Genomic DNA, 27,259 nt, shown 5'->3' on the forward strand with positions numbered 1-27,259 from the left:
CCCCTCCTCCTCACCCTGTGGAATGTTTTTTGAACAAATATAGTGTATGTATGTATGTATGTTTTTCTGAAACTGCTAAAATAATTGCACGTTAAAGAACTTAAATAGAAAGTCCAATTCATAAATCTGGATTTTTAACCATTATTTTTAATAAATGGAAGTCTGAGTTTGGATTTGTTTTTTTGCCCCTTTTTACAGTGATCACTTTTTATCTGTAAGTTTTTTACTTGAAGAGTTGAGTTGTCTTGGGAAATCTCTGTGCAGGTCTTTGTTGTGGTGGCACAGCTAGGAACTAGATTGATATCCTGTGGTCTACTTGGAGTTCATCCAGCATTGTCCCTGCTCATTGCTTCTCCGTAAAACTGTTATGGGAACACTAATCTGTTGCTGGGATTAACATCTCAGAGTTTCCAGTGGGCTGGGCCTCACCGTTATTCATGAAACTGGCTGCGACTTGTATTGACCTTGGCAGGGATCCCAGTTGGCTAGGAGGTAAAATGGCACTAGCAATAATCCTTCGCTGCATACCCCGGGAGGGGAAGGCTGAGCAGACAGTAACCGTGCTTGAAGCTGCAGCACTGTCAGAATGTGTAGGAGTGGAGTTAAACCAGTCGATCAACAAAACCTGGAAATAACGCCTAGCAGGCGGAAATGAAGCCACATCTGTGTAATGTCAATTTTTGGATAATTTGAATAAGAAGTATGAGATAAATAGATGGTTTTACTAGCTGCCTGGTAGATGGTGTCTTCCAGGAAAATCAAAACTCAGATCTGGCATAGCAGATGGAGCTTTATAGCAGTTTATTTACCTGCTTGATATTCCTGTATCATTCATCTACTTCACTGCCTCAGTAAGCATGCCTCTGTATGTAGAGTAGGGGAAATGGGAATAAAATGTTTTTATAATGCATAGCTGTAATATATGCTTGTCTGGTATAAAGAAGAGTTCATGGGCTATAACTGCATCTGACTTTCAACTAAATCTCACACTGGTTGGCAATGTGTAGTGGGGAACAGCAGGGGAGGCACTGATGCCTGATGCATATCATGTAAATATCTTTTGTAATCCACAGTGAATCAGAGCTCATAAATGTGGTTTGGAAATATATATTTTTGCTTAATCTGCAGTTTCACACACGCCACTGTCCTGCATTGAGGCATTATTTTGATGAAAATTACTCATAAAGGAACTATGAAGTTTTACTTCTTTCTGTCCCATTTTCTTATTGCAACTCAACCTTCTTCCTCTCTTCCCTCTGTGCGGTTTCTCCATCCCCTTTTGTCTTTTATACTTCACATCCCTCTACAACCTAATCTCATTTTCAGCAGTTGGACAAAGCTGGTTACTAAATCTGAGCCAAAAAACTTGCTGTATTGCCAAGTATGCATTTGTAAAAAAAAAAATATATATTATATTATAATATATATTATAAATTTTTATTGTCATGAACTTGCTCCCAGCTTTCATGACTTTGAGGTGTTTGCTGTTACCCCCAGAGCCAAATTTAGACCTCATGGGGCCCTAGGCAAGATACTGGTTTGGCCCCACCCTGAAACAATCCATAGCACTATATTTTTGTAGCATAGCATATATTTCTATAGTTAAGCAGAAGAGTAAGCTATGTGCCGCCGCACATCACGCTGCTCCACCTGCATCACACTGCTGTCCCTCATTACTGTCCCTCTCATCACACTGTGCTCTCCTTTACCATTACACTGCATCACACTGCTGTCCCTCATTACTGTCCCTCACATCACACTGTGCTCTCCTTTACCATTACACTGCATCACACTGCTGTCCCTCATTATTGTCCCTCTCATCACACTGTGCTCTCCTTTATCATTACACTGCATCACACTGCTGTCCCTCATTACTGTCCCTCTCATCACACTGTGCCCTCCTTTATCATTACACTGCATCACACTGCTGTTCCTCATTATTGTCCCTCTCATCACACTGTGCCCTCCTTTATCATTACACTGCATCACACTGCTGTCCCTCATTATTGTCCCTCTCATCACACTGTGCCCTCCTTTATCATTACACTGCATCACACTGTGGTCCCTGCAGTTAAGGAATAATATTTTGTCAAAGGATCTAGCAGAACTTTTAATTATACTGGTAATTTACTTCATATGATGAATATCTCTGTATGTCTGTGTGTGAGTGTGTGTGTGTCTATATTAGGGAATTTAGACTGTGAGCTCCAATGGGGCAGGGATAGATGTGAATGAGTTCTCTGTACAGCGCTGCGGAATCAGTGGCGCTATATAAATAAATGGTGATGATGATGATGATGATTTATTAAGCTCAGTGGTCGAGGTGGAAATTTTGAAGTGGCAGTATGAAAAATGTAATGGGAATGTAAACAAGTGAATTGAATTTGATAATTTTACAATGAAGGCAGTATGAGAAGTAGCGGTATGACCTACTACCATATACACCCCACTTCCACCACTGCTTACCTTTCAATTCACACAAATTGTACCTTATCTTTAACTAAACTTAGGTATTAATCATAATTAACATGTCAAGAAGCTGCAGTTCAGGGTTAGCAAGCCCTGTAATAAAAAATACAGCAGTCTCCTATCGCTACCATGTCACAGACTGTCCACCACTACAGTTAATGACTGCAGCCTTCTACCTACAGAAACATAGTAGCTTGCATTATTACATTCCAGCACTTTTCATGTCATTCTTCTTCATGAATCCCATAGTGCAGCATTTAAACAAGTCAGATCTCCTCATAATAGAACTCCCACCAGATTCAGGAGAGTTGGCAGATTGTTTTGCTCTCTCCTACCTGTTCTTGTCACTTTCACCACCTGTGGTTGCTGGTGTCTTTAGATCAGTTGCTGCTTGACTGAATCCTGGAATGTTGGGGGCCCTATTTGGGGGAAAAAATGGGTACATGAAAGTTAGAAAACTCCAACCAGTCCTGGGGGTAAATGTATTAACCTCCGGATTGTTGAACTCCCGCAAGTTGGCCGTCTTCAGCACTTAAATTTAAAGCGGCGCTGCCTTGTAAAGGGAGATTAATACATTTACCCCCTGGTGTTAAATCAGTATAACACCCACATTTTATAAGTAGCTCTCCCTCCAGCCCAAACGTTAAATTAATAGCATACACATTTAATAAATAGACCTATTTCCCTCCAACCAGCTCCAGCATTAAATTAATTGTGTTCCCATTTAAAAAATAAATCTACAGCCCCAGTAATAAATTAAATATAATTTACGTTTAATAAATATGACCATTTCCCACAACCATCCCAGGCATTAAAAAATTCTTATTCACATATAATGAATACAACTCATTTTCCCCAAACAGCCCCACATTCAATTAATAGCTCCCAAACCACCCATTAAATTAAAGGTTCAATCACCCCATCTTAAATTGATAGACCCCACTATTAAATTAAATTTCCCCACCATCACCCCACAAATAAAATAGCACCCAATAATTAGCCCCCACCTGCACACCACTATTAAGTTAATGGTCTAGCTCCCACATTACATTAAGACCCCCCCACCCTTCCCTCACACGTAATAGAAATACACTGGCCCCTTACACACACACATCCTCACAGAAAATGACATCGGGCGTGATGACGTTCAGTGGAGGAAAGGAGAGTGCTGGGAGCTGCCTTAGGCACTTGCCTAGCGGTAAATCCGGCCCTGCCCACACCGCGCTCACACCCCCACGCACTTCAGGTTTGCCGCCACCTGTTGAATACGGGCAACAGGGCTCCAGTATACTGTCGCACTCTGGCACACAAGGCTTCTGGCTACCCACAGGTTAGCACAGGTTAGCAAGACGCACCCCAGCAATCAAAGGGTTAACTCTTCACACCTCCAGACTGTTTAAACAAATGTAAATGCAAGCACACACTAGGCTTGTATCAACAAATCGCACATCTGCATTCAAAGGGTTAACGTGGTTGAGCTATATTCCCCTTAACAGGCTAATGGATGTGTTAGAGTATCAAGGACTCCACTTACTAAATTTTATAGATTTAATATACAAAGGTACAGGGCATACAGATATAAAAAAAATTGTTTATTAACAACTGACATAACACACACAAGCAAAACAGTTTAAAATAAAAAGGATTAGCTTCAGAGTAACTTACATCGAAGTGGTATTCTGAGCCAAAGAAAATTGGCTTGACGATGGACAGCTTATCAATGAACGATTGATTTCCCAAAAGGCTGACAATTTGCTCCTTCCCAACACAGGTTTTGTAAGCAAAATGAAATGGGACGGTCTTCACCGGGGCAGTGTTAATGCCAAGTCCCCTGGGTGTCACTATAGTTTGCTCACAAGTATTCCCAAAATTTTGACCTTTGGGTAATTCTTCACAGATATATCCCAGAGACATAGCTCCCCTTCAATAAACCGGTCATAATCTGCCGCACATTTTAATACCAAACATGATGGAATTATGACAATGTGACATACCTTTCCCACAGACATGTGATTATAGCTATTCCCAGATACAGTCAGTACCTGTCATTCACAACCCTGGTGTGATTTCTGCTCCTCAGTATGGAGTGGCAACAAGATTTCCCAAAATATGAACTATAAATACATTTTCCTTTTTGAAGCTCATACTTCTATATACCTGTATAGGTCTTCAAATGCTGCCTTTGGCTGCAAAGATGTCCAGCTGTGAACGGCCCCACAAAGTCTATTCAGGTGTCTAAAAACTAACTTGTGTCAGGATCTAGCTCACAGCAGGGACCCTTTGAAGCTGCTACAGGTGATATTGCGATCTTGTGCCACTGGGATGTGCAGAGCCACCGAATACACAGCCGCACACTCTCTGGCTTCACATTTTAGACTTTAGTAGCTCAACTTATCAATGGATTCATTTATATATAGCATATTTACACTGCAGTTATGCTTTAGGCCCTATTCCCCACAATTATGATGGGTTAACCCTTATAAATAACTAAGTTCTAAGTTCTCTGTTATATATTATTCATCTCAAAATTGTAATAATGTGCTTTCTTTGGGAATAGAATCTCTATTTACTCGATTAGTTTCATTATGGTGAATTATGGTCATTTTTTGTTTTCTTTACACAGCTGATCTTTAATAGAGTTTGTGCTATTGGTAGACCCTGCTCCTTTCAGAAGTTGTTGTAAGACACCTGTCAAACAAATGCAAGGAGTTTCTCATATAGATGTGTATTTGATACCACAAAGTTCATTTATTCAACTTATTTGTAGAACTAGTATTTGTTTGTGCTCTTTTGTATATTATCTTGCGCCATGCGATGGTACGCTAGCACTGATGTGCTCCACAAACTCTGCCTGTAGCATTCATAGTGCTTATCAAAACTAGTAAACTTGATGTATACTTGCTAGCACGGTATGCAAACTCCACGGTCCCTGGGCTAAAAGTTCCTATGCGTTACTAGGCTGATGCTGGGATTCCACTCTGAAATGCCATATATTGATTTCCAGAAACACATCTCAATGTTTCCTTTCTGTTGCCAAATAAAAAATATTACAGAAACATATTTCCACCTCAGTTTACATCTGACTTTGAATTCAGTGAAAATGATGTGTACCTTACTTCCAGCCAGAACAAGGCGGATTCTGGGTAAAGTGGTACATGAACAGCCCTACATAATTTAATTTATGATTTAAAAAGCCAATAAAACCCAAAATTGTAATATTCAGATATGAATGATTAAGGTAAAATCCATTGTTCAGGTTTACTGATCTTCCACTGCAGCTCAGTTAAAAAGTAAAGTATTTCCTCTCTACTCCATTAGTCAGCTGAAGATTCTTCCACATCATTCTGACTTGTCCTTTTGGGATCTTATCCAGGTAAAAAGCAGAGTCTGTTGATTCTGCAAATGGCCCAGACACTTTTTGTATGATTCAGGGGCAGGGCCAGGGCCAGGATTGTTGTTGCTGCATAGTAGGAGTGCTAAGCTGTCATTCAAACTCTGTCAGCTTAGGCTGGGTACACAATACAGAAATTTCTCCCGATGCAATATCATTAACGATTTTACCAACGACTGAAAGTCTCTATCAATATGCAGATTCATGTATTCACACTATACACGTTTTACAAGATTTGTCTTCAGACCTGTGTTTTTCATCTGTCATAACCATCTGCTGTATAGATCATGAGTCTGTAAACTCTATGGAGAGCTGGTCGTGAGTGCATACGCACTGCATCATCATCATTATTTATTTATATAGCGCCACTAATTCTGCAGCGCTGTACAGAGAACTCTCACATCAGTCCCTGTCCCATTGGAGCTTACAGTCTAAATTTCCTAACATACATACACACACACAGACAGACATAGAGAGAGACTAGGGTCAATTTGATAGCAGCCAATTAACCTTCTAGTATGTTCCAATTCTGCCACACTAAAAAAACAAACAGCGTTCCATCATTGAACAAGATTTGTAGTAACGCTTATCAAATCAAAGGATACAATGTGCTTTGGAACGATAATCTTTGATCGTGGGAGTGTACATACTAATGCGATATCTGGCCAAATGGTCATTTATCGTGTGAATGACCCAATAGTTGGGTGAAAAACCTGTAGTGTTTACCCAGCCTTAGAAGTGCCTCCCTCCTAACACTGCTGCAGAGGAGTGAGAGAGAGCGTGATGGACATATTTAGTAATGTTTAAACACACCAGTTTTTTCAGATCATTAAATTCGCTGAAATACAGTATTTGTTATATATTAATATAAAATATTGTTTAAAGTGTCAATCAGAGAATCCCGGCCATTCCATTTGTGAGTTATCTGAATTTTTTCTGTTAGAGGGCATTTAAGAAAAGTAGAACAGTGAAGCCACTTGTGGTCATGTGACCAATAGGCCTCCATAGCATGATTCAGGACATGTTGTAAAACTAGTTTAGATATTTGTCTTTGTCAATGACTGAGACAACTCTTGTGTAGATTGTGATTTAATGACCATTCTAGCAAACCTACTTTTATTCCTTGACGGAAAATAAACACAAACATCATGTGGTCATATGAGTGTTTCATCTTTCTGAGATAAGGGGATGTTTTGAAACCCAATGTTTTTTCCCCCCCCATTGTTGTGAAGAGTTTAATAAGAATTAATATAAAACTTTAAATAAAAAAAACAAAAACTGTCGGGACAGTGCGCTGTAGTTACATTTTTTGGAAGCCGGTTCATGAACTAGTTTTTGACCTTGATTTAACATTGATTATCGCTCACTCTCTTTCTGCGAAACCATAAAATAATGGAGGCTCTGCTTTGTGTCTTATCTCCACAAAGGTGGTATTTTGCTTCTTATTTGAAGTGACCTGCTGGACTAAACCAATGTGTTTGCTCCAGCCTGCTCCCTTATCCTCTAATTATTTGGGACAGGTAGAGTGGGTGCATGTAATGGAAAAGCATGATAGCTGGCATACAAGATAGAGTATTTCAGTTGTCTATAATCCGGGAGCCCTGAACTTGGCGTGATCAGACTAAATGTTCAGTTGATACAATAAAGTTATAATTAATCTCCTCCTTTCTTTATGTGAATGCTTGAATGACATTTTGTAAAATGTGTTGGGTTTATGTTTCATTTGTTAAAACAGAAACCCCAAACAAACAAAAACTCCAAATAGAGATGTAAAGAAAGGAAACCTAGCATATTACATATACCAGGTACAGGTATGATATGTGGATAGGGACAGTAGAGTTTATACAACCTAACAGCATAGTAGTTAACCTGCAATTTCCATTTCATCCTCACTTCTTCAAACTTTAAAAATAGCCCTTCTATAAATGGCCAGCTTGAAATGTAAAGCTTGAACGAGATACTTCTAAGTAGAATTCCGGCGATTTTTGTAAGATATTCAAATATCTTTTGAATAAACGGCTTGTGTTCAGCCTTCAGAGAGAACACACAGAGCGTAATGCAGGCTTCAGTAATGGAATGCTGGCGGTAGAGAGAGGTCATCCGAGGACACTTAACACTCCGCTGTGTATCACTATCCGTCACTCAAGCCTTTCAATTTGCCTTTGCTCTGCTGGAATGAAATAATGAAATGGTTTTGGCTGGATCTCTGCAGCACAAAAGATATAAATGGAAACGCTTCAGTGTTAGAAGGACACAGAAATAATATGGGTGCACTGTCTGTTGTTTGGGTGATCTTAATTACTTTGGGGAACAAAAAAATATCTGCAATATACACAGTAAGAGGTTTGTTTTTAATTGTATGCCCTAGAGTTCATATTTACTTTTGTGACAGCTGATGCGTGACACACACAGCTACAGATGAACAGAATAATCTTACTGGCAGAAATTTTGCAAATATAGTAGTAAGTCAGAATGCAGACAAAGCACTTATTTCAATACTGAAGAACAACCTCTACAATGAATAGTGTTTTTTCATTATTAAAACACTTTATGTATAATTTTATTCCTTCGTTTGAATTTGAATTATAACTGCAGGAGGTGGACTGGGTAAGGCTTTTCAGAATATGGAAGGGGGAGTGATATTCTAAAAAATGTTTGTCAATTATGATATGTTGTGGTTTTTTTTTTTTTTTTTTTATACTTGCAAAGACAAAGACAGCTGGTTATGGCTGCTAATTACTGGATTGTAGTCTTTTTTTTCCCTATGAGATACAAATGTTTTATTTACATTGCATCTGCGTATTATGCAGATCTGTACAATAAGAGCCCATGTGATGCAAATCATTTTGTGTACTATGGGCAGTGGAAGAATAATTGTAGTGATGGAAATTAAAGATTTGTGGTGAGAAATTACAATTTCAGGCTAATTTTTTTTCCACATTGTCAGTTGTAATTCTCATCCTGTGGTTTCTTCTTCAGGCTTTGCCTGTCCTCAACCTCATTAGCATGAGAACAGTAATAGAAGGTTAATGTCAACGCTGTCAGACATGCTGTTGTCATACCATACTTCTCCCTTACATCACAGGGAATCCCTTCACCAATCACAAGCATGTTCTACTTTGTCTAATATCTTAGGAAGGGAAGAGGTTGTTTCTGATTGGTGGAGAGACTGTTGATGTAATGGAGAGGGAGGTGATGTTTGAGCAGTGCATGCTGTAGACTCTGTGAATCAGCAGTGCTGTATCAGGGCTGACAGCTCTAACATTGGCTGTCCTACAGACTTGTCAGCATGCTAATGAGGTTACTGACCTGCAGGAGGAAGTGAGGAGGATACAGTGGTAAACACTAATCACACAATGTTTTATGGTGCTGAAACGTTCCATTATAATATATTCATTTGGCCCATACACAGCAATAACTGATTTTTATCAGTTGTTTTTGTTTTAAATTATGAAGTTAAACACTGCAGACTAAAGTAAACACCAGCTGCAAACCTCCCAGGGGTTATAATTCCCCAACCTCCCAGGTAGCTTGCTATTTTTATTGGACCTTTTTATATCCGGTTTCACTGGCCTTATTAATGATATTGTTGAAATAATTGTGCAGGTGTATAATTTATGTTTTAAAGTAATTATGGAGTTTTAGATACAGCTTTTTAACTCCATGAAATGAACAATTTTTAATATTTACAACCTACCCTTACTGCAGAATTAGATCTGCAACTTAAGAAGTTGTTGCTATATTCTAAGATACTGGCTGTTCAGCAGAGCACTTATTTTTTAAGGTCTAAAATAGAATTTTAATCCTTCTGGAGCAGCTTACAAAAGAATGAAATCAGAATCCAGTAGCTTGTATGGATCTAGGTCAAATTTATCTAGTGATTCAACAGCCTGAAGCAATTTCATTGCTAAACAAGTAACAAATGCTGAATTCCCTCCCTAAAGATTTACAGCTGCCATGCCACTGCATTAGAAGCAAATGTATTGGTTTTCCTAGAAATAACTGTCAGTCTGGGAAACATTGCAGCGTCTGAATATATAATGCATTTGCTTCTGTGTGTGTATTTGTGATTTTTGTACATCAGAATGTAATACCCTGTAGAGCTTAAGACTACCTATTAAACAATAGAAGATAGAGTTCTGGCCATGCTCTAGTTATCTTTTGTAGATCTTTACTTCCAATGTGTTGTTTTTTTGTTTTTTTTTCAACCACACTCCTCATGAAAAGGTAAGTGGAACGTGACCTTGGGGAGGGGGGGGGGTGTTTAATTATTTTGGTAGATATCACCATGATTACGAACTTAAACAACAGAAGAATTGTGTGTGTGTGTGTGTGTGTGTGTGTGTGTATGTATATTCTCCAAAATGCAATAGTTCCCCTCAACCCATGAACTCCCTTCACTAGCAATTTAGTGTAATGTATAATTTAACATGCATGTGGAGTCTGTTGTATCTGTCTAGCGCCGAGGATTTTCTGTGCCTTTAAAAATAAAATTGTAATCGTTTTATTTTTCTAACAGAACCACCGTCCCTGCAAAATTGCCTGTTCCACTGTGAAATTCCATTTGTGATAAATTTCACTGCTATTTTGTTCCTCGGTAAACCACAATTATAGGCTTCTTCCAGGGGGTCAGGATGTAATACATTTATAGTGTTCTTATGGTTTTTTTTTTTGGCATAAAATATATTAGTCTTTCAATTCCAAAAGTGAAAGTGCTCTACGTAATGAATGCCCAGTGTCATTTTTGTTTATTAGCGATTTGTAGAATAAAAATCCCTGGATTGAATTAAAATGATGGGATAAAATGAACGGGTGTACTTGATTAGTGTATTTTGGCTGGGTATTTATTCCAAACTTCATTGTTGGGTATAATGAAAATAATATATGCCTGCGTCTCTGGTGGCCTGAGTAACGTCGCTTTGAATCCCGCACAGATCTTTGCTTCCAGGAGTTTTTATGACAATGACGTTTCACATTTCTTTGCCACCAGTCTGCATAATGGGAATTTAAGTACAGTAGTTAAGCTATCTTAGGCTACATGAAACTCTGAGCAAAAAAAGATAATGTTATTTCCAGATCATATCATAGTGCTCAGCTGCCTATCGACTCCAAGGGATAATTGCATTTTCCATCCAAATTTAAATGTTGTCCCATATGGAGGCTATATAATGGAGCCGAGCTTAGTGCTGTAATTATTACATTCTCTTGTGCACATGTAGAGAGTAGGTAAAAAATGAAAATAATTAGAACTCATTGCTGCAGAAAGAATTTGTTCATTAATAACACACACAATGTTTGTAAAATAAAACATTGTAAGGGATAAAATAATTTCACAGCCTTTATGTGACTCATTAAGAAATGTTATTTAAGCATGCATGCGACTCTAGTCTTGTATGACATGATCCCTTCAGCACCATCCAACAAGAGGGCTCAGTTGACTTTAAAGTGTACCTCTCATTAGTAAATATCGTACAATAGTCGTACAGCCTGAGCAAAGGCCCAGTTGCAACGTGCATTAACTTGCATAGCACTGTTGATATCAATCTACTAGATGGCTAATTTCATGTTGACATGTACTGTTGTAAGACCATTCAGTAATGTATTACAGTACACCGTAAACTTATCTTTTTATAAGATGCCACAAAAGCTTGGTAGCACTGTACATGACAATAAACAGACAGCAATAATCCATAACGCAAAATACATAATTACACTTCTTTCAGTCATCCAAGATGAGATGGCTGAGAGACCAGAGGAAACCCAAGACATAAGGGAAGGGGAGAGGTAGGGGAGGAAAGATAGATTTGGGTGTCATCAGCGTACAGGTGGTACTGGAGCCCAAACGAGCTGATGAGGTCACCAAGGGAGGAGGTGTAGAGGTAGAAGAACAGGGAGAAAACCCCAAAGATATTTAGGGAACTCCGACAGGTAAGTGAAGACGGGGGGGAAAGGTGGCGTCAAGTGAAGAGACTGAAAAGGAGCCGTGGTGCGGCAGGATGGAAAACCATTAGTGGACAGTGTTTACCTACAGATTGGGGAGTTTGCAAAAGGAGGGAGTAGTCAATCAGTGGCTTCTAAAGCTAGGTACACACTACACTGTTTTTGTCCGATAATCGGCTCAATCAGCCGACATACGACCGCTCGTTCAAAAGTCGGGTCAGTGTGTGCAGTGACACGACGGTCGAAAGTCTGCCCAAATGGACGATTGTCACCTCATTTGGTTGGTCGTACCGTTTAATATTTTCGTTCCAATCTCGTTTCCGTTGTGTAGTGTGTATAAACTTCCGACCAATCCACAACAGTGAGTACGAAATTAGTCATTGCTCACGACAACATGGCTGTAAAAAGTCGCTAAAGGGTCGTCCGCTCTTCCCTTTATCGTCCTAAACAAGGCTAGTGTGTATGCATGGACCGAGCGATCGGACCATCGATCGCATGTAAAATCGCTCTGCATAAGAAGTTGGTCGAAATTTCTGTAGTGTGTACCCAGCTTAAGGCAGCAGAGAGGTCGTGAAGGATAAGAAGGGAAAAGTGTCCCTTAGATTTTGAAGTGCACATTACCATGAAAACCTTTTCTAAATCAATGGAAATCTCTTGAATTTAATTACCAAGATAAGCAGCAAAAATTTAGCATTTTGAAAATAATTTGTCAAGTTCTCTGTTAAATATTGTAGTAATCCAGTCCCCTGCCATAGCATTCAGTGCATGCATTGGACAGAAGTGCTAATATGAAGAACATACTGTGTGTACGCTCCGTATGTAGTCTCTTACCCTGCTTTAGCTGGAAGTTTTGCAAATGGACAGCCAGCTCTTTGCTGGTTGTCCATTTGCAAAAAATACAACTTTTTGCTAAACAAGCATTTTGCTTAATGTTTGTTTTTTCTTGTTGAAACACCCAAACCTCTGCTAACATAACACTGAGTTGCAGCATCTGTAAACCCACAGTTCTTGCTGTACTTGTACGGTTCTCGATTAGTTCAACACGGATAAACACCCTGGAGAACTTGTGATGAATCCAACAAGCAGTGCAAATATGTTAAGAATGCAAATTGGATGAGCTGCCTTGTATATGGTAGTTCTTGTATTTTATAAAAGTCCTTGCATATGGAAACAATTCTGTGTAATCAATTTACCTAAAATATCCACTGCAATGTTGACTTATATTTGATTGTTATTAGTAGCTCTTACATTTATATTGTTTTAGGTTCACTTTCCGTTTAACTTATATTTTTAGTATTCACTGTTTTATATGTTATAAGTAGACATTGAGTGTTTAAGTAATGGAGACAGTAATTATTGTGAGTGCAACAGGTGCTCCTTGTGTTTGACAATCCACTTATAGGAGTGTAGAAAGTGTTGCAGCTACTCCTTTTATCATGGAAATACCAAAGAAGCATTTTCATTATTAGAATGATCTATCCAAGAGTGAAACTGTTGATAAAGGAGAGATTTAGACAACAGGTGAGAGCTGGCCCTGTAGGGATGGTGGCAAAGTGTCATTAATACTCAGACTGCAGCTTGTTAATCTGCACATTATATCAATGCTTCATTGTCAGACTTCCATAATACAGCAACTACTTACTGGGAAAAAAATAGACACATTACACCTCCAAAGTGTGTCATTTTGTAATGGGAAAGTCCATATTTCATCATCATCAACATTTATTTATATAGCGCCAGCAAATTCCGTAGCACTTTACAATTGTTGTCAACAAGGACTGGTCTTTTTCTGAGACATGCAGTAATTGGTCTGATCCCTAGCTGCTAGCCTTTTCCTGGTGGGCAAAGGGTGTCGGACCTGCCATTAATTTGTATATTCTATATACTAAACCAGTATGCTGGGGGGCTGTCTAACAAAAGCATTCCCCAGTGATTTATTTGGGAGCATGGAAGTGCTCCTTGTCTTTACGTTGTATGTAGGATCATAAAAACACTAACCGTATTAAAGAAGGGATGTGCAGTAGTTAGCAATGTATGAAAACAAATGGTTGGGAAGTGTAATTACTGAGCAGACATTGACTAAAATAATCTGCCAGAAGAGCAAACAAACATCATTATTTCATTACTCCAAACTCTGCTTGTTTCCTGATCCCCAAGAAACTGCCAACTACAGGTTAATAAGGAAATGTAACGCCTTCTTGCCAGCAAATCATCATCATCATTTATTTATATAGTGCCAGCAAATTCCGTAGCGCTTTACAACCCATCTCCTCTTTTAAAGGGTAATTCTTCTGCAGCACCAATGATCGGACTTCCTTCTCTGGTGTTGGAAGTGCTCATTGGCTCATTTCAGCAGGGTGATTTGACAATGTAATCCGAACGCATGTTTAAGCATTCGGTCTAGAATATTGTCATGAATCTCAATGCACTTTGAAGAGATAACAGGAAATATTATAATCCTCATTTATTTCAACCCATTTATCAGCTAAGGGGTTAAACATTACCACTCCACTGCTTCCCATTTTGTGCCTGCAGTGAAGTAGCTTGGCTGGGTAACGCTGATGATGTCATTGCTTCTCTTGTAGGCACAGTAACACCAGTTTCATTGTGTGTGCGCAGCTGGTGTGCAGAGACAAATATGGAGGTGGAGGGGGGTTGTCAGGCTCTACTGGGCAGCTCTGAGACACAGTTAGGTTTCATGGGTGCGTGTCTGTAGGGGGAGTGCTGTATTTTGGCCTCCTGCTTAAGTTCCCCTTACATGGGATGCATTTTAATAGCCTGATTTAGAAAAGAAGGATCCATACCCTTTCTGTGCCAGATCATACTGATTCATGGGACACAATAACATTGTGCTCTTTATATGCAGCGATCAATAATTAGTGCTTTTCTGTAGTTAAAACACGCTACTGTTTCTCCTAACAGCAATTAATGATTATGACTGATAAGATTTAATTTCTATGACATTAATTAGTTGTAAACACATCACCCCTCTGCTGTAGAACATGCTGGCACATTATAATGAAATGTGATTTAAAATGGGAAATTTCATACGTGCAATAGTATAGTAGCAAATCAAATGGCTAATCAAATAGGAACCAATCAAATCTAACAGTTGTTGGGTTATATCCAGCTGGATAATTTTAATCTTCACCAGCTCAAAGCTCACATTAATAGAACTTTTCTACTGCTATTCTTCGTCTTTATTCTTAAATTACTTGTTAATACTATGTTGCAGTAGCTAAATGGTGATTGAAAAGTTTGGCCATTACAACGAAGAAATGGAATATACCACTTCATCTTTCCCTGGTCCCAACCTCTGAGCCGCCACTGCCCTTGTGCCTGAGAACCTGCACTTGGTTGGATTTATAGAGGCTCTGACCGATGTGCATTTCATGACGTTGGGTGCATGCACTGGCTGTGTAAGGTCATTTCGGGCTGAGGCATGAACGACTCACCAGGGGAATGTAATGATGGGTGCGCAAAGCCTGAAGGGGTGTGTCCAGTCATCAGAGGGGCGGGGTGGGGGGGGGGGAGTAAAATAATTGCCCTGGTCACCTCATCGGAGTGATTCTTCTTTCCTTCTGGTACAGTGTCAGAAAAAGAAGAATCACTCGGGTGACTGGGGCAGTGACTTTTCTTTCCCTCTGACATAATGCATGGGGGGGGGGGGGGTAGGGCCAGGGTCTAATGCAGGATTTCTATTGGGGGGTTTCCACACTTATGTTAGCAGAGTCGGTGTGACCAAACAGCATTAGCTATCATCTTAGCCAGTGCGAGGTTGTTGTCCAACCCCTTCTTATCCATTTCAAATATACGGACAATGTTGCATGCACTAATGTTGCATGAAGCTCGTCATTCACAAGCAGAGTAGTGTGAACCAGGTCACACTTCCCAACTGTCCTTGTAGTGGGCAGAAAGCCCTTACTCGCCAGAATCTGGACAGTTGGCGGACTGTGCTCCTCTCCTACCTGTTTTTTGCAGCTTTTCACTTCTTGCTGCTTCCGATGTCTTAAGCTCAGCTGCTGCTTATCTCGACCCTAGAATGTTGGGGTCCCATTTGAAAAAGGGATGATGATTACATATACAAATATGGAAAGCATAGCAATAAGGGAATACTCTAGTCCTCCATCTTTCTGACGTTAAATAAATAGCATTACTATTTAATAAATAGGCCTATTTCCCCCAACCAGCCCCAATATCAAGATAATGTCATTCACATTTTCTTGTAAGCCCTGAAATTAATTTATTAGCCCTTTCATTTGATAGACCCCACACTGCATGAATGACATCAGATAACATTACTGTTCCCACCAGCACCCACATAATATTAACAACCCCCCAAAAACAAAATATACCAGCTCTTGGTTATATTCAGGGACAAGAGACTGAATCAATCTGGAGGATGAAGAGTCTAAGTGTGAGGAGAGGGAAGGGGAGAAAAGTGGATGGGTGGATATGAAAGAAGGGGGAGCTGGTAAAAAAATATCCTGGTGGAAACACAAAGCCAATGTGAATGAGTTTGCAAGACAAAGATTCACTCCTCCCCTGCATTACCTCCAAGATGTCTCCATCACCCCTCTTCTCTCTGCTATAACCCCTCCCCCCTTTCTTTCCAGCACCCTTGTTTTCGGCATTTCTCCAACAAAAAACTCCACAGTACGTACTTCTTTGCTTCCCTCTTACTTTTTTTTTTTTTCCCCCTTCTGGTCTCCTCTGCTGGCTTTACTTCTGGCTCCTCTCGGCTCTGTTCCTCTGCCTGCTGATAACAAATTTGACGTCAGCGCTGCTGCATAGCGGTTTTCATTCAGGGAGTCAGGCAGAACCCCGCAGGACAGAGGTGATTTCCCCGTGGCACCACATGTGGGGGGGCTGAGCATGGAGCAAATGGGAAGGTGTTAATTCCATGGGCTGCTACTGGCGGAGACGTTTTGTGCCCTTTCAAGGTAATTCAGATATTCTGTTGACTGCAGGTTCACTGCAAGTTGGCAGGATAACGGTTTTTCTGCCTGGGTTGCCCTTGCGTAATTTTGGAATGCCTATGTCTGGCATGCATACTTTCCAACTGTCCTAATTTCAGCAAGATGGTTATAATTTTAATGCTCTGCCCTGCTTGTCCCACCTGGGAAGGGCGGTATGTAATGAGCAGCCTAGTGCTTTACAGAGCTAAGCAGTCCTCTGCGTGATCACTCCCCCTTTGCTATGTGGCCACGCCTCCCTGTCCCGCTGCCTGGGACAGACATGTTGGGAGGTATGGGTATGTAGGTTAATTGGCACCATGTTTGCCTACTCTCCCAGAATATCAGAGAGCAGGCCATTCTCCCACATCCTGCCCACTTACTAGTGAGATGGGCAGGATGGGGGCAACCATTTTGGCTCCTAGAGGGGAGAAAAAAATGTAGGCAAGTTTGGTTGGCACCACATATGACTCCGCTGTGACTCTTCTACATTTCATTTATGTTCATTTGTTTATATTATGTTCATTTGTTTTGTCCACCCTCCCTTTAGGATGTAAGCTCGAATGAACAGGGCCCCTCTCCCCTCCTGTCTCCATACCTACTCTTCTGCTCCGCCTTTACTCCATATGTCTGCCCGGAGTTTCTGAAGCATTGGTACTTTGTGTTTATTGTTCTGTACTGTTTCACCCTGTATGGTCTACTGTTTGTACTATGTAAGGCGCTGCGGAAACCTTGTGGCGCCTAACAAAATATAATAATAATTAATAATATTGATAAAGTTTGTATTATTCAAAATGCTGACCTCTTGTGTGTTACCTGAGAAGGGGAAAGTCGTACGTCTCATGAGATGCATAACATTTCTTAGCGCTCTGCCTGTATGTACACAGAGGGCATACTAGGTTTACCCCAAACTTCTTGCAGGCTTCCTCTGTCTTTAAACTGTAACTGGCTGTTTGCCAAAAGTTGATTAAAGTGGAAAGTTAAAAAAACCTAAAAACCCTAGTTTTAGAAAACCACTTTTGTCAGAGCTAGAGGACAGTAACTATGACACATGACTTAAACCAGTGGATCCCAAACTTTGTCAGTTCAAGGCACCCTTAGGGTCTCCATAATTTTTTCAAGGCACCCCTAAGCCAAAATAATTACCATGTAGTCCCCCATCTTGCTTACGACCGGTCTTGGCCGCGGCACCCCTGTGAGAACGCTGTGGCTCCCCAGGGAGCCGCGGCACCCAGTTTGGGAACCACTGACTTAAACCCTTCGATGTGTGATGGAGCCAGAGTTTCTGATGAGTGTTTTGACAATAATGTTATAAAGCAAATATCAATGTATTTACTTTCCTAAGTAGTTTATAATTATACATATTTTTGTTTTTCTTTGTGTTCAATAAGACATATATACATTGTACATATGCACAGTTGTACTCATTTCTCTGCAAATGTCAACTTAACACGTGAGGACGTTTCCATATGGTTGCTTGAGTCACTTCGCCAAGGTGACCTAAGATAAACACTACAGGCATGAATAGCAGTGCAAGCTCAGTGGCCACGTTAATTTTCCTGGCATTACACAACGATAATGCTCAAATACTACATCTTTAATATAATTACTTTCTTATTTTTAAAATATGTAGATTGCTAATGTCTTATGTGGTTTTTGAAATATGTTACATATAATGTATAGGCTGTTGGTTATGATATAGCATTTGTTTTTCTTTTAACTCTGTTTATATTCAGTAAGAGAAGTGAATCATGTATGATTCAGACTTTTTTTTTTTTTTACTTTGAAAAACAGAGCATTCTGTTGCCCCCGATCTGACCCACTGGTTAGTGCTGTCAGTAGGATGCTGGGTTTTAATAAATGGAAAAATGCAGCTATATGGAAAGTTCATCTGACATCACACACAATATCTTTATATATTTTGGAAAAGCTGTACACAATTAAAATATGATGAAACTTTGCAATCTCTGTATTAAAACATGCCTAGTTTAGATCAGGCTGGTCCACATGGCACGTCAACCTGTTCAGTTTAACTTCATATAAGTTTCCTCCAATTTCTTGATCACTGATGAATGTGGGGACCTGCTCAGGAAGATTATATTTGACAAATGGGAAACTACATATTTTTTTCAATGTTAGATTTTAATTTTTTATAAATGTAAGGCAACATTTTATACTTTAGGTTTAGTGCTCCTATAAGGCAATTGGCCTCTACGAATCTTCCTTTTTTCCCTCTCCTAAAATGTTCATTTTAGATATTTGGGAGTTCTCAGTTTGTGCATATAGCCATTTATCTCCATGGAATCATTTTAATCTAGTAACCGTTGACTTCATCTGCTTCTACTATCCTCAGGATCGCTGTCTAACTGGAAAACTAGAACCTGTTTCCCCGTCAAGTCCTCCTCACACTGATGGAGACCAGGATCTGCTGCCTACTAGGCTTTCTAAGGAGGAGCTTATCCAGAACATGGACAGGGTGGACCGTGAAATTACCATGGTAGAGCAGCAAATTACCAAGCTAAAGAAGAAACAGGTTTGTTTAAGTTTGTAGTAAATAATATATAATATAGGAGATATTGTCTTAATCTTGTTGTTTGTTGGGGACATAACCTATCCTCTACTGTAGATTATAAGAATATTAGGGATCATCAGAAAATTAGGCGCCTTGACCCTCATAGAAATCCTTGATTATTTATAGTATCCTTAGTTTACAGTGTGGGGTTAATTTTCCTACATACCAATTCTAAGGGGGGAATTCAATTGGCCGCTTTACGGTAAAAAGTAACGCCTGCGCGCTAAAACGGTAACAGTGCGCTTAAATACCGTTATTACGGTAGTTTCAACGCCGGCTTTTTGCTCTCACTGCATCCCCCCCAATTCTATAATGGTAGTAGAAGAGGCTTTCAGACACTTAATATTCAGGGTTCACAAATGCCACAAATTAGAGTGAGTAGTAATGTTATGGACAGCACTTGCCAATCTTTCCCAATGCTTATTGTTAATTCCACATGAAAGGAACGAAGGAATGATGAGTGAAATTAATTTGGAGTCAGTCGTTCAGAAGCACATTCTGTGTGGAATGGTAGTTTTATTCTGAAAATAGATGCACATTGACAATTTTCCAGTTTCTAGTGAAAAGGACTGGGATTTGAAATGAAAAACAGATCTTTCTCTTTAAGTTAGCACAATGGCCCTTTATATATGTCAGATCTCTCTGTACTGGAAGCTTGCTTTGAATGTTTGAATGCATTTTTTTCTCAAAGATTTTAATTTGTATCTATAAAGCCTTGTAATGTGCGGAATAATCGAGACCTATACCTAAGGAATTCACTGGCTCCACTCTCAGAATATGACAAGATGACATAATTTGAATACTAAAATGGTTGATTTATTATCTTCTAATCATTCTTTCATTTTAAGTATTTAATATAGCCAGTGGTTGAAGTGGGGTGGTATAAAATTCTATTCACTGACAATTTCCACTTCGACCACTGAATATATTCAAACTATATATAGCTTAATTTTACCGCACTCCGTTATGATCAGTTTGGGTTATATATAAATGATTAGGGCAGTTTTCACAATTTAGCAGATTATATTGGGATAGCGTGTAACACCACGTTCCTAATGTTATTTTCATCCACGTAGTGATAGCTCAGAAATATACTTTGACATATAGCAGTTACTTCTCCCTACATATCGGAATATAAAGTGTGTTTGTTTATTGTGGCTGTTATTTTCCATCCTGAATCAATGGGTCCTGGCATTGGGGAGACACATGAACCTTAATACAATAGTTGCCGGCATATAGAAAGAAGTGTTGTGAATAAAATGCCTGGAAGCAGCCAGCGGTTGCAGGTTGGACATGTTCATTGATGAAGGGCCTGCAGCAGATTTTATATATAAAAAAATAAATACTATAATCAATAGAAACCAATTGGACACTTCTATTTTCTAAACTGTTCTAGACATTTGTCAGAATCTGATCAGATTATGGTTATGTATAATAGCACATTTACATGTGCAGTAGGTTTCATAAAATCCCACCAATTACATTAGTAAAGTGTCATGATGTCTACACGATAGCTGACTGTGTGCATGTTCTACCTTCTATGAATGAGAGAGTAAAGAAAAGCAGCGATGATCCACAGTGTGGAAACCGTTTTGGAGACTGGGTTGAATACAGCACTGATAAATGTAAATGAAAACAAGAGAGGAATAATTTTACTTTGTAACAAAGTTGAAAATGGAAACATATAAATAACATGTATTCTTAAGATAGTAGAACATGATATTGTGTAGGTTAGCAACATTTATGTGCAATTATGGGGAGATGTAGCCAGAAGTGTTACATCATATAAATGATGACTGACTAGTGTTACCGACTGAGCATACTAAGGTGTGTTTATGAACATGCAAAGTTATTTTATGGTGTCACATACCGTGCAAGTGTCTGGTTTTACGGGTAAGTGCATGATTTACGGGACAAGATATAGGGGTGCAAAAGTTTGCACCATCTGATGGGAGGGGTTGGACGGGTCAGGGGCATGTGCATCTAGTTTTGCATTTAAGTGAAAAGATATGATTTTTTTTTGCGGGATAGGAAGTAAATAAGGAAGGCATCCCCTGATGACGGACAACAGTACAGTCTCTTCCTCCCTGCAAAAGAGACTTGTATTCTCTGTCAGGTCATATATTGCTGTCAATACTGGGACACATTTTGCACCTTCTTGTTGAATTTTTGCTAGAAAATACTTTTCTTTCTTTCTTTACTTTGCTTCACTTTGAGCAATGTAATAAAAATAAATCCAGATAGCGCTAATTGATTTAAGACCCAAATGAGGCTAAACATATTCATATTGGATACAATTTTAAATTGATGAAAAGATTGGTTCTAAAGTGGTTGTAGATTTTATTGTTTCCACTATGCACATTTTCTGGAGTATCCACAAACCTACAAATATAGATGCAGATTGATGTCACGGAGAAGTACAAGCTGAAAGCATGCATGTCTTGTGATCTGTGATCTGTAAATAACTCTTACTGAATACATTAGAACAACTGTCACTGGCCTCATGCAGTACTGACCATCAAAATTTGATTTCATTTCCTCATTCACCTCATAAACTGAGCTGAATTTTATGAGCTTTCAAACACTTAATCTGATAGAAACTCTGAGAACTGACCGCAGACACACTACCATCAGGTAAGTAACGTTACAGGAAGAAGGCGACCTGTCTTCAGCACAGAGAATGGAGTTGTATTGTCTGAGCAATCTCTATCCATTGTGTTGGTATAAAACTTATTTGCATCCACTTACTCTTTCCAGTGTACCCTCTGTAATGGGTTTTATGAACTGAAAATAAAGTAGTTTGTGTTCTCCTCCATCCAGCAACAGTTAGAGGAGGAAGCAGCCAAACCATTAGAGCCTGAGAAGCCCATCTCCCCTCCACCAACGGAATCCAAGCACCGTAGCCTGGTCCAGATTATATATGATGAGAACAGGGTGAGTAGTAGTAGTAACTCTGATATTAGTGGTTATAAGTAAACTTCTCCAGAATTTTAAGTTTTAACGTCCTAATACATCTTTCATTTTATTTCTCATTTTCAAAAATTGTTAATGCTGGATTACATCTTGTACTATAATGTATGTAGTATTTTTGTGTCTTGTGTAGGGGACTGCCAGGTTCCATACTGTTCATCTGATCATCAGATCTTTTTAACTAAAGAAACTAGCTGTGTTTTGTTTGAATATAGTAATTCAGTCTATTTGTGTACCGCCAGTGCTTCTGTCGTCAGCGTTCCTCTCCTACCTCCCGCTAACCCATCTATCATTAGGCTGCCAAGAGGAGCGGATGGGAAGCGGTGGGGCAGCTCTGTCAGTAGCATTCATTAGTCGTCAGTCCTGGCACTCGCTTTCTGCATACTGCACCCATTCAGGAGCACTGTATTAAATAGGTTTTAGGTAAACAAAACTTGACAGACTCTCATTTATCTGAATATGTTAAACCCTCCATGCCGTTAATTAAGTCTGCTTTATTATATTCTATCATCCTACCTCCTAACATTTGAAATCCTGGAATTGGGACAGGGGTTGTACAACGTCACAATGGCAGGTGTGCACCTCTCAACTTGCCAACCCGTAGGACAAATATGTACACGGGGGCGGGGGTCATGGAACAGACCACTAGTATCTGCACATTTGGGAGGTATATATCATTAACCGTTTGAATGAAGGTACTTTAAAACATGTAGCTTTTAATAAGGTCACAACTAAATTTGCGATATAAAGTATCACCGGATTTACAGAGCAGTTTTGCATCATATCCAAGGGCAACTAACATAAATGTCTAATAATATAATATCTTTGACTTACATTATAGAAAACAAATCCACAAATAGAAGTTATGCATATAATAGAACTTACAAGAGAGCAGATATACCCTACTAAACGTAATACATTTCAATGTAGAAAAACCTAATTTATAATTTATTATTGTAATTGACTTGTACGGTGCTGTACAGTCCTGGACAGTGGGAAAAACAGAGCATGCATAAAACAGGGATATGCTAGATGAGCAAAATATGTGCAGTCATGACAACATGCTTGTGAGAGCGTGGTATATAGTTGAAAAAGGCAGAACAGAGACCAGAGGAGCAACTGTAACTAAAAGCGGAGATTGGGGCGTCAGGTGGGAGTAGGCTAGGCTCTAGAAAAGAGGGGAGTTTTATTAGTTGTAGCCAACCAGATTTATGTTAACACTTATCATTGACTACACATTTTTAGGAAGTTGGATGTGAAATTGAGAAAAGTGAAATGTAACTTATGAGAATGAGAGGTTTTGCAGGGATGTCCACAGATGGTCAGTGTAGTGTTATAAAACATATACAAATATGGCATCACATAGCTTAGATCAGAGGTTCTCAATTCCAGTCCTTAAGTGTTACAAACCGGTCATGTTTTCAGAATTTCTGTCTAGAAACAGGGGATAATTACTGACCCCGACAAATAGATCAACTCACTCGTGTATGATTACGATATCCTGAAAATATGAACTGTTGCTTGCTCTTCAGGACAGCTTTGAACACCTCAGAGCTATACATGTCAGTCCTAGTGCTCCGTAGACTAACGTAGGCTTTTAAACTTGCCAAAATGACACGACCACATGGTGTTAACTGTATTTTTCCATTACAATATCAACACTGACATTTTTGCATAATGCACTGGGAGCACAAAAATGTGTTTTAAAAGCTGGTGTTGCCCATAACAACTAATCACATTTTAGTTGTCATGTTTGAAGTGCAGTTTAGAATATAAAAGCAAACTCTTTTTGGATGGTATGGGCTATAGAGCATTTTTTCTTTTGTAATATAGTTTCCATAAATATTCTCCCTTTTCAATTTTACTGCTACTATTGCAGCTTTGTAAAGCTGTACTGTCAACTCAGGACCACTGCAGCCATATTCCACTTGTTCAGCAGACGTCCAACTGTCTTGATTTAGGTGGGGCAGTCACGATTTGAGAGCTCTGTTTCACCATCCTGATCTGTCCCTTGAAAGGTTGGAAAGTAAGTCCCATTCACTGATACGCTGTGTAGCATTGAAGGGCTGTTTAGGGGAGGGAGCTATGGGCAGCCCAGCATTTCTGGAAGCGCTGCAACAGACTGATGCTTGACCATTTCCATTCTAGTCCGCACACAGTAAAGCTGCAGTGTGTGCATGTTGTACCGATTCCCCGACTTAAAAAATTTGGAGGCATGCATTTAAGACAGGGTAGAAATTTGATCTAATATAGGACAGGGGGGGTGGGGGGTTTAAACTGCATTATTTATCTATTATGTTTGCTGTGACATCACTGAACTATGTTTGAGTCCAACAATCTACAACCTGTATAAAACATTTGTAACCTTTGACACTAGCCAGCCACTCACAGTAGCGCTGACTTTCCCCCGCTTCAGAATGCTGTAAGACCCATATATACAGCTTTTTTGGGTGGATTTCTATTATATTTAATGCTGTTATTTCATGTATATTATTTTGCTCACTATTATAGACTTTCACATATTTTGTTAAAATAAGTGTTTTTACCTTCTTACTGAATAAGTTGTACTGTGATAGTAAGACTGAAGCCTGCTGTTAGTGGCAATACTCTACCACTAAGTTTTATTATGGTTTTGAGTTCATCCTTGATTGATGGCTTTTACAATAGATAAACAATGCCTGCATTTAGACCCAGTGTGTGGATGCGTTGTCTCTAATTGTTTCTGCAGATCCGAGCTGCCAGTCTGGGGTTGTATGAGGTCCATTTTGTTGTACAAATTGTGACCCTTGTCTTTGTTTATTTATTAGATGGTCTCTTTCATTGTATAATTTAAGTACATATGGATCTAGATGGTTAACATGCAGAACTCTTTATGAAGATGCAGATATGCATTATAAGTACAGTTTAATGTGAATTATACATACATAAAATATTATGTATAGTAGGGTCCCTAGATCTTTTTAATGAGTGATGATCATTGCTTCCATCACATCTGAGGAACTGCAAGTATGTGGGTCTTCTGTATAGTATCTCCTGCTAGGTAGGAGACTGGGGTCTCACGGTGGCTGTTATCGTAAGCTCCCTCCTTTTATTGTGCTGCGAGGTTCATTTGAGGACAGCGGAGATTGCTTTGTCTCTGTTACATCTCACGCGCTGCCTCCTTGAATCTCTCTAATTCTTATGAGCCTGATAAGAAAAACAATTTTAAAAGGCGGTAAATCTGCAAAAACTATGGGGATTGTCAGCACTTGCTCTACATGAAACACTGCAATGTGTAAACACAATACTTATGTTTTCACAATGCTTATGTTTTTTTGCTATATTAATGCATGCTGATTGTATACAAAACTATTACATTATAAGCATATTGTTGATCAGTCTGATCATCCTTACATAGTAATTACAATATACAAATAACAGTTGGGAATTCAAATGTTTGTGATCTAGAACGTCCTGCAGTACATAAACGTGAGATGATTGGTTACTGTGGTGATTGTGTGTCTGTTGTAGTAACATGCGTGAAGGCGATCAGTTATGGGAAACGTCGCTATCTGCTGTAGTAATAACATAAGCCAATGCTGTTCTTTCCCATGCTTTGAAAATTGTCTTTTGTAAATCAACACTTTGTTTACAAAGCCTGTGCTTACCCCAGTTGTTCCTCCTTTATCAGTAATAATAAATACTGTAATAATTCTACTTGGCTCATTCATGACTATTACAATGTACAAAGAGGTCTTATGGCTTCTGTGACAGGCTGTCTGCATCCTATTTGCTGCTATGACGAGCAGCGTTCTGCATTAGACCCACAGGGAAGTCTTCCGCCACAATATTTGTTTTTCATCAGACCTTCTCAATAGGGCATTGGAAGATGACCTTTAAATGTGTCCCTCAGGATATTGTGAGTTGAAAGGTTGTGTTCATTGTCCTTTACTGACATGACTTCTTGAGCATTTTAGAATTGCTGTGTGGGTTGTCCCATGCTGAGCTGTGAATTATTGCATTTATATTAATCGTCACACCAATAAGTGGTATCCCACGGGGCCCATGGACAAGGCAGGGTATTTGCAGAGCGATACAGAGCACTCTGAATCCTAGCAGGAGGTTACCAGTGCATTAGACTTCTCTCCTGATTAGATATCCAGGGTTATGACTAATGTTACTTTGTACAAACTAAGTGCTATCCTTGTAATAAGTGACTTGTAGACACTAACAGTATTTCCCGGGTTATCTCTACCATACTATGGAATCTGGCAGTATAATTAACCTCTTTAAAATCTTCCTTAGTTAATGGAATATGTGACTGCAAAACTGTAATACAATGTCAAAAAGTTTCATTTTTAAGAATGCCACATTTTCAATATTTACTTTGTAATCGAAAAAAAAATTGTTTTAAATGTAATCTAACAAATAAGTTTGTTCCATGTAATATAATCAATAACAATGTTCGTTTTAGAACTAGAGTAACTATTTTTATTTCAAACATCATATTAATTATTTTTTACAAATGTTAAGAGCCTGAAAGATGGTTCATGTAAATCTAGTTGGGAATTTCCTGTGTAAATTAAGAACTTCTCCTTTGTGATTAAAATAAAAACCTCTTTATAACTGGGGCTTGTCATAACAGTATGGGGTTTGTGTGGGCAAACTGCCATCTCTGAATTGAGTTATTGCAGCAATGTTCTACTACAAATAAACCTTGATGCCAATGCCGTCCATTTGTTTGATTGCAATTATGTGGCAGTCTTCTAAGATCCAGCCACTTTGTAATAAGTGTATCTTTTTGTACGTGTAAACCTATCATTCCAAATGAGTACTATTTTTTTTTTTTTTTTGTAAGAATGTTTTTGCATTTTTAATTGTTTTCTGATAAACTGCAAAGTATACTAGTGTGATTAGTGTAACTTTTAGTTATAGGTTGTACTGTTTAGGATTAGTGTCTGTTGGCTACAGTACAAAAAGCCC

At 39.1% G+C, this 27,259-nt stretch overlaps 1 protein-coding gene across 16 annotated transcripts in view; it reads left to right on the forward strand.

Annotated features, from left to right (window-relative positions):
- NCOR2 (nuclear receptor corepressor 2) overlaps positions 1 to 27,259 on the forward strand; it is a 285,729-nt gene that overhangs the window by 101,540 nt on the left and 156,930 nt on the right. For all 16 annotated transcript variants that reach the window (XM_075177047.1, XM_075177100.1, XM_075177115.1 and 13 more), the window contains exons 5-6: positions 19,109 to 19,288; positions 22,148 to 22,261. In XM_075177047.1, coding sequence (XP_075033148.1) covers positions 19,109 to 19,288; positions 22,148 to 22,261 — 294 coding nt within the window. The remainder of the gene's footprint in view (positions 1 to 19,108; positions 19,289 to 22,147; positions 22,262 to 27,259) is intronic.

Source organism: Mixophyes fleayi, chromosome 1 (assembly GCF_038048845.1).
Source record: "Mixophyes fleayi isolate aMixFle1 chromosome 1, aMixFle1.hap1, whole genome shotgun sequence".
Classification (NCBI taxonomy): Eukaryota; Metazoa; Chordata; class Amphibia; order Anura; family Limnodynastidae; genus Mixophyes; species Mixophyes fleayi.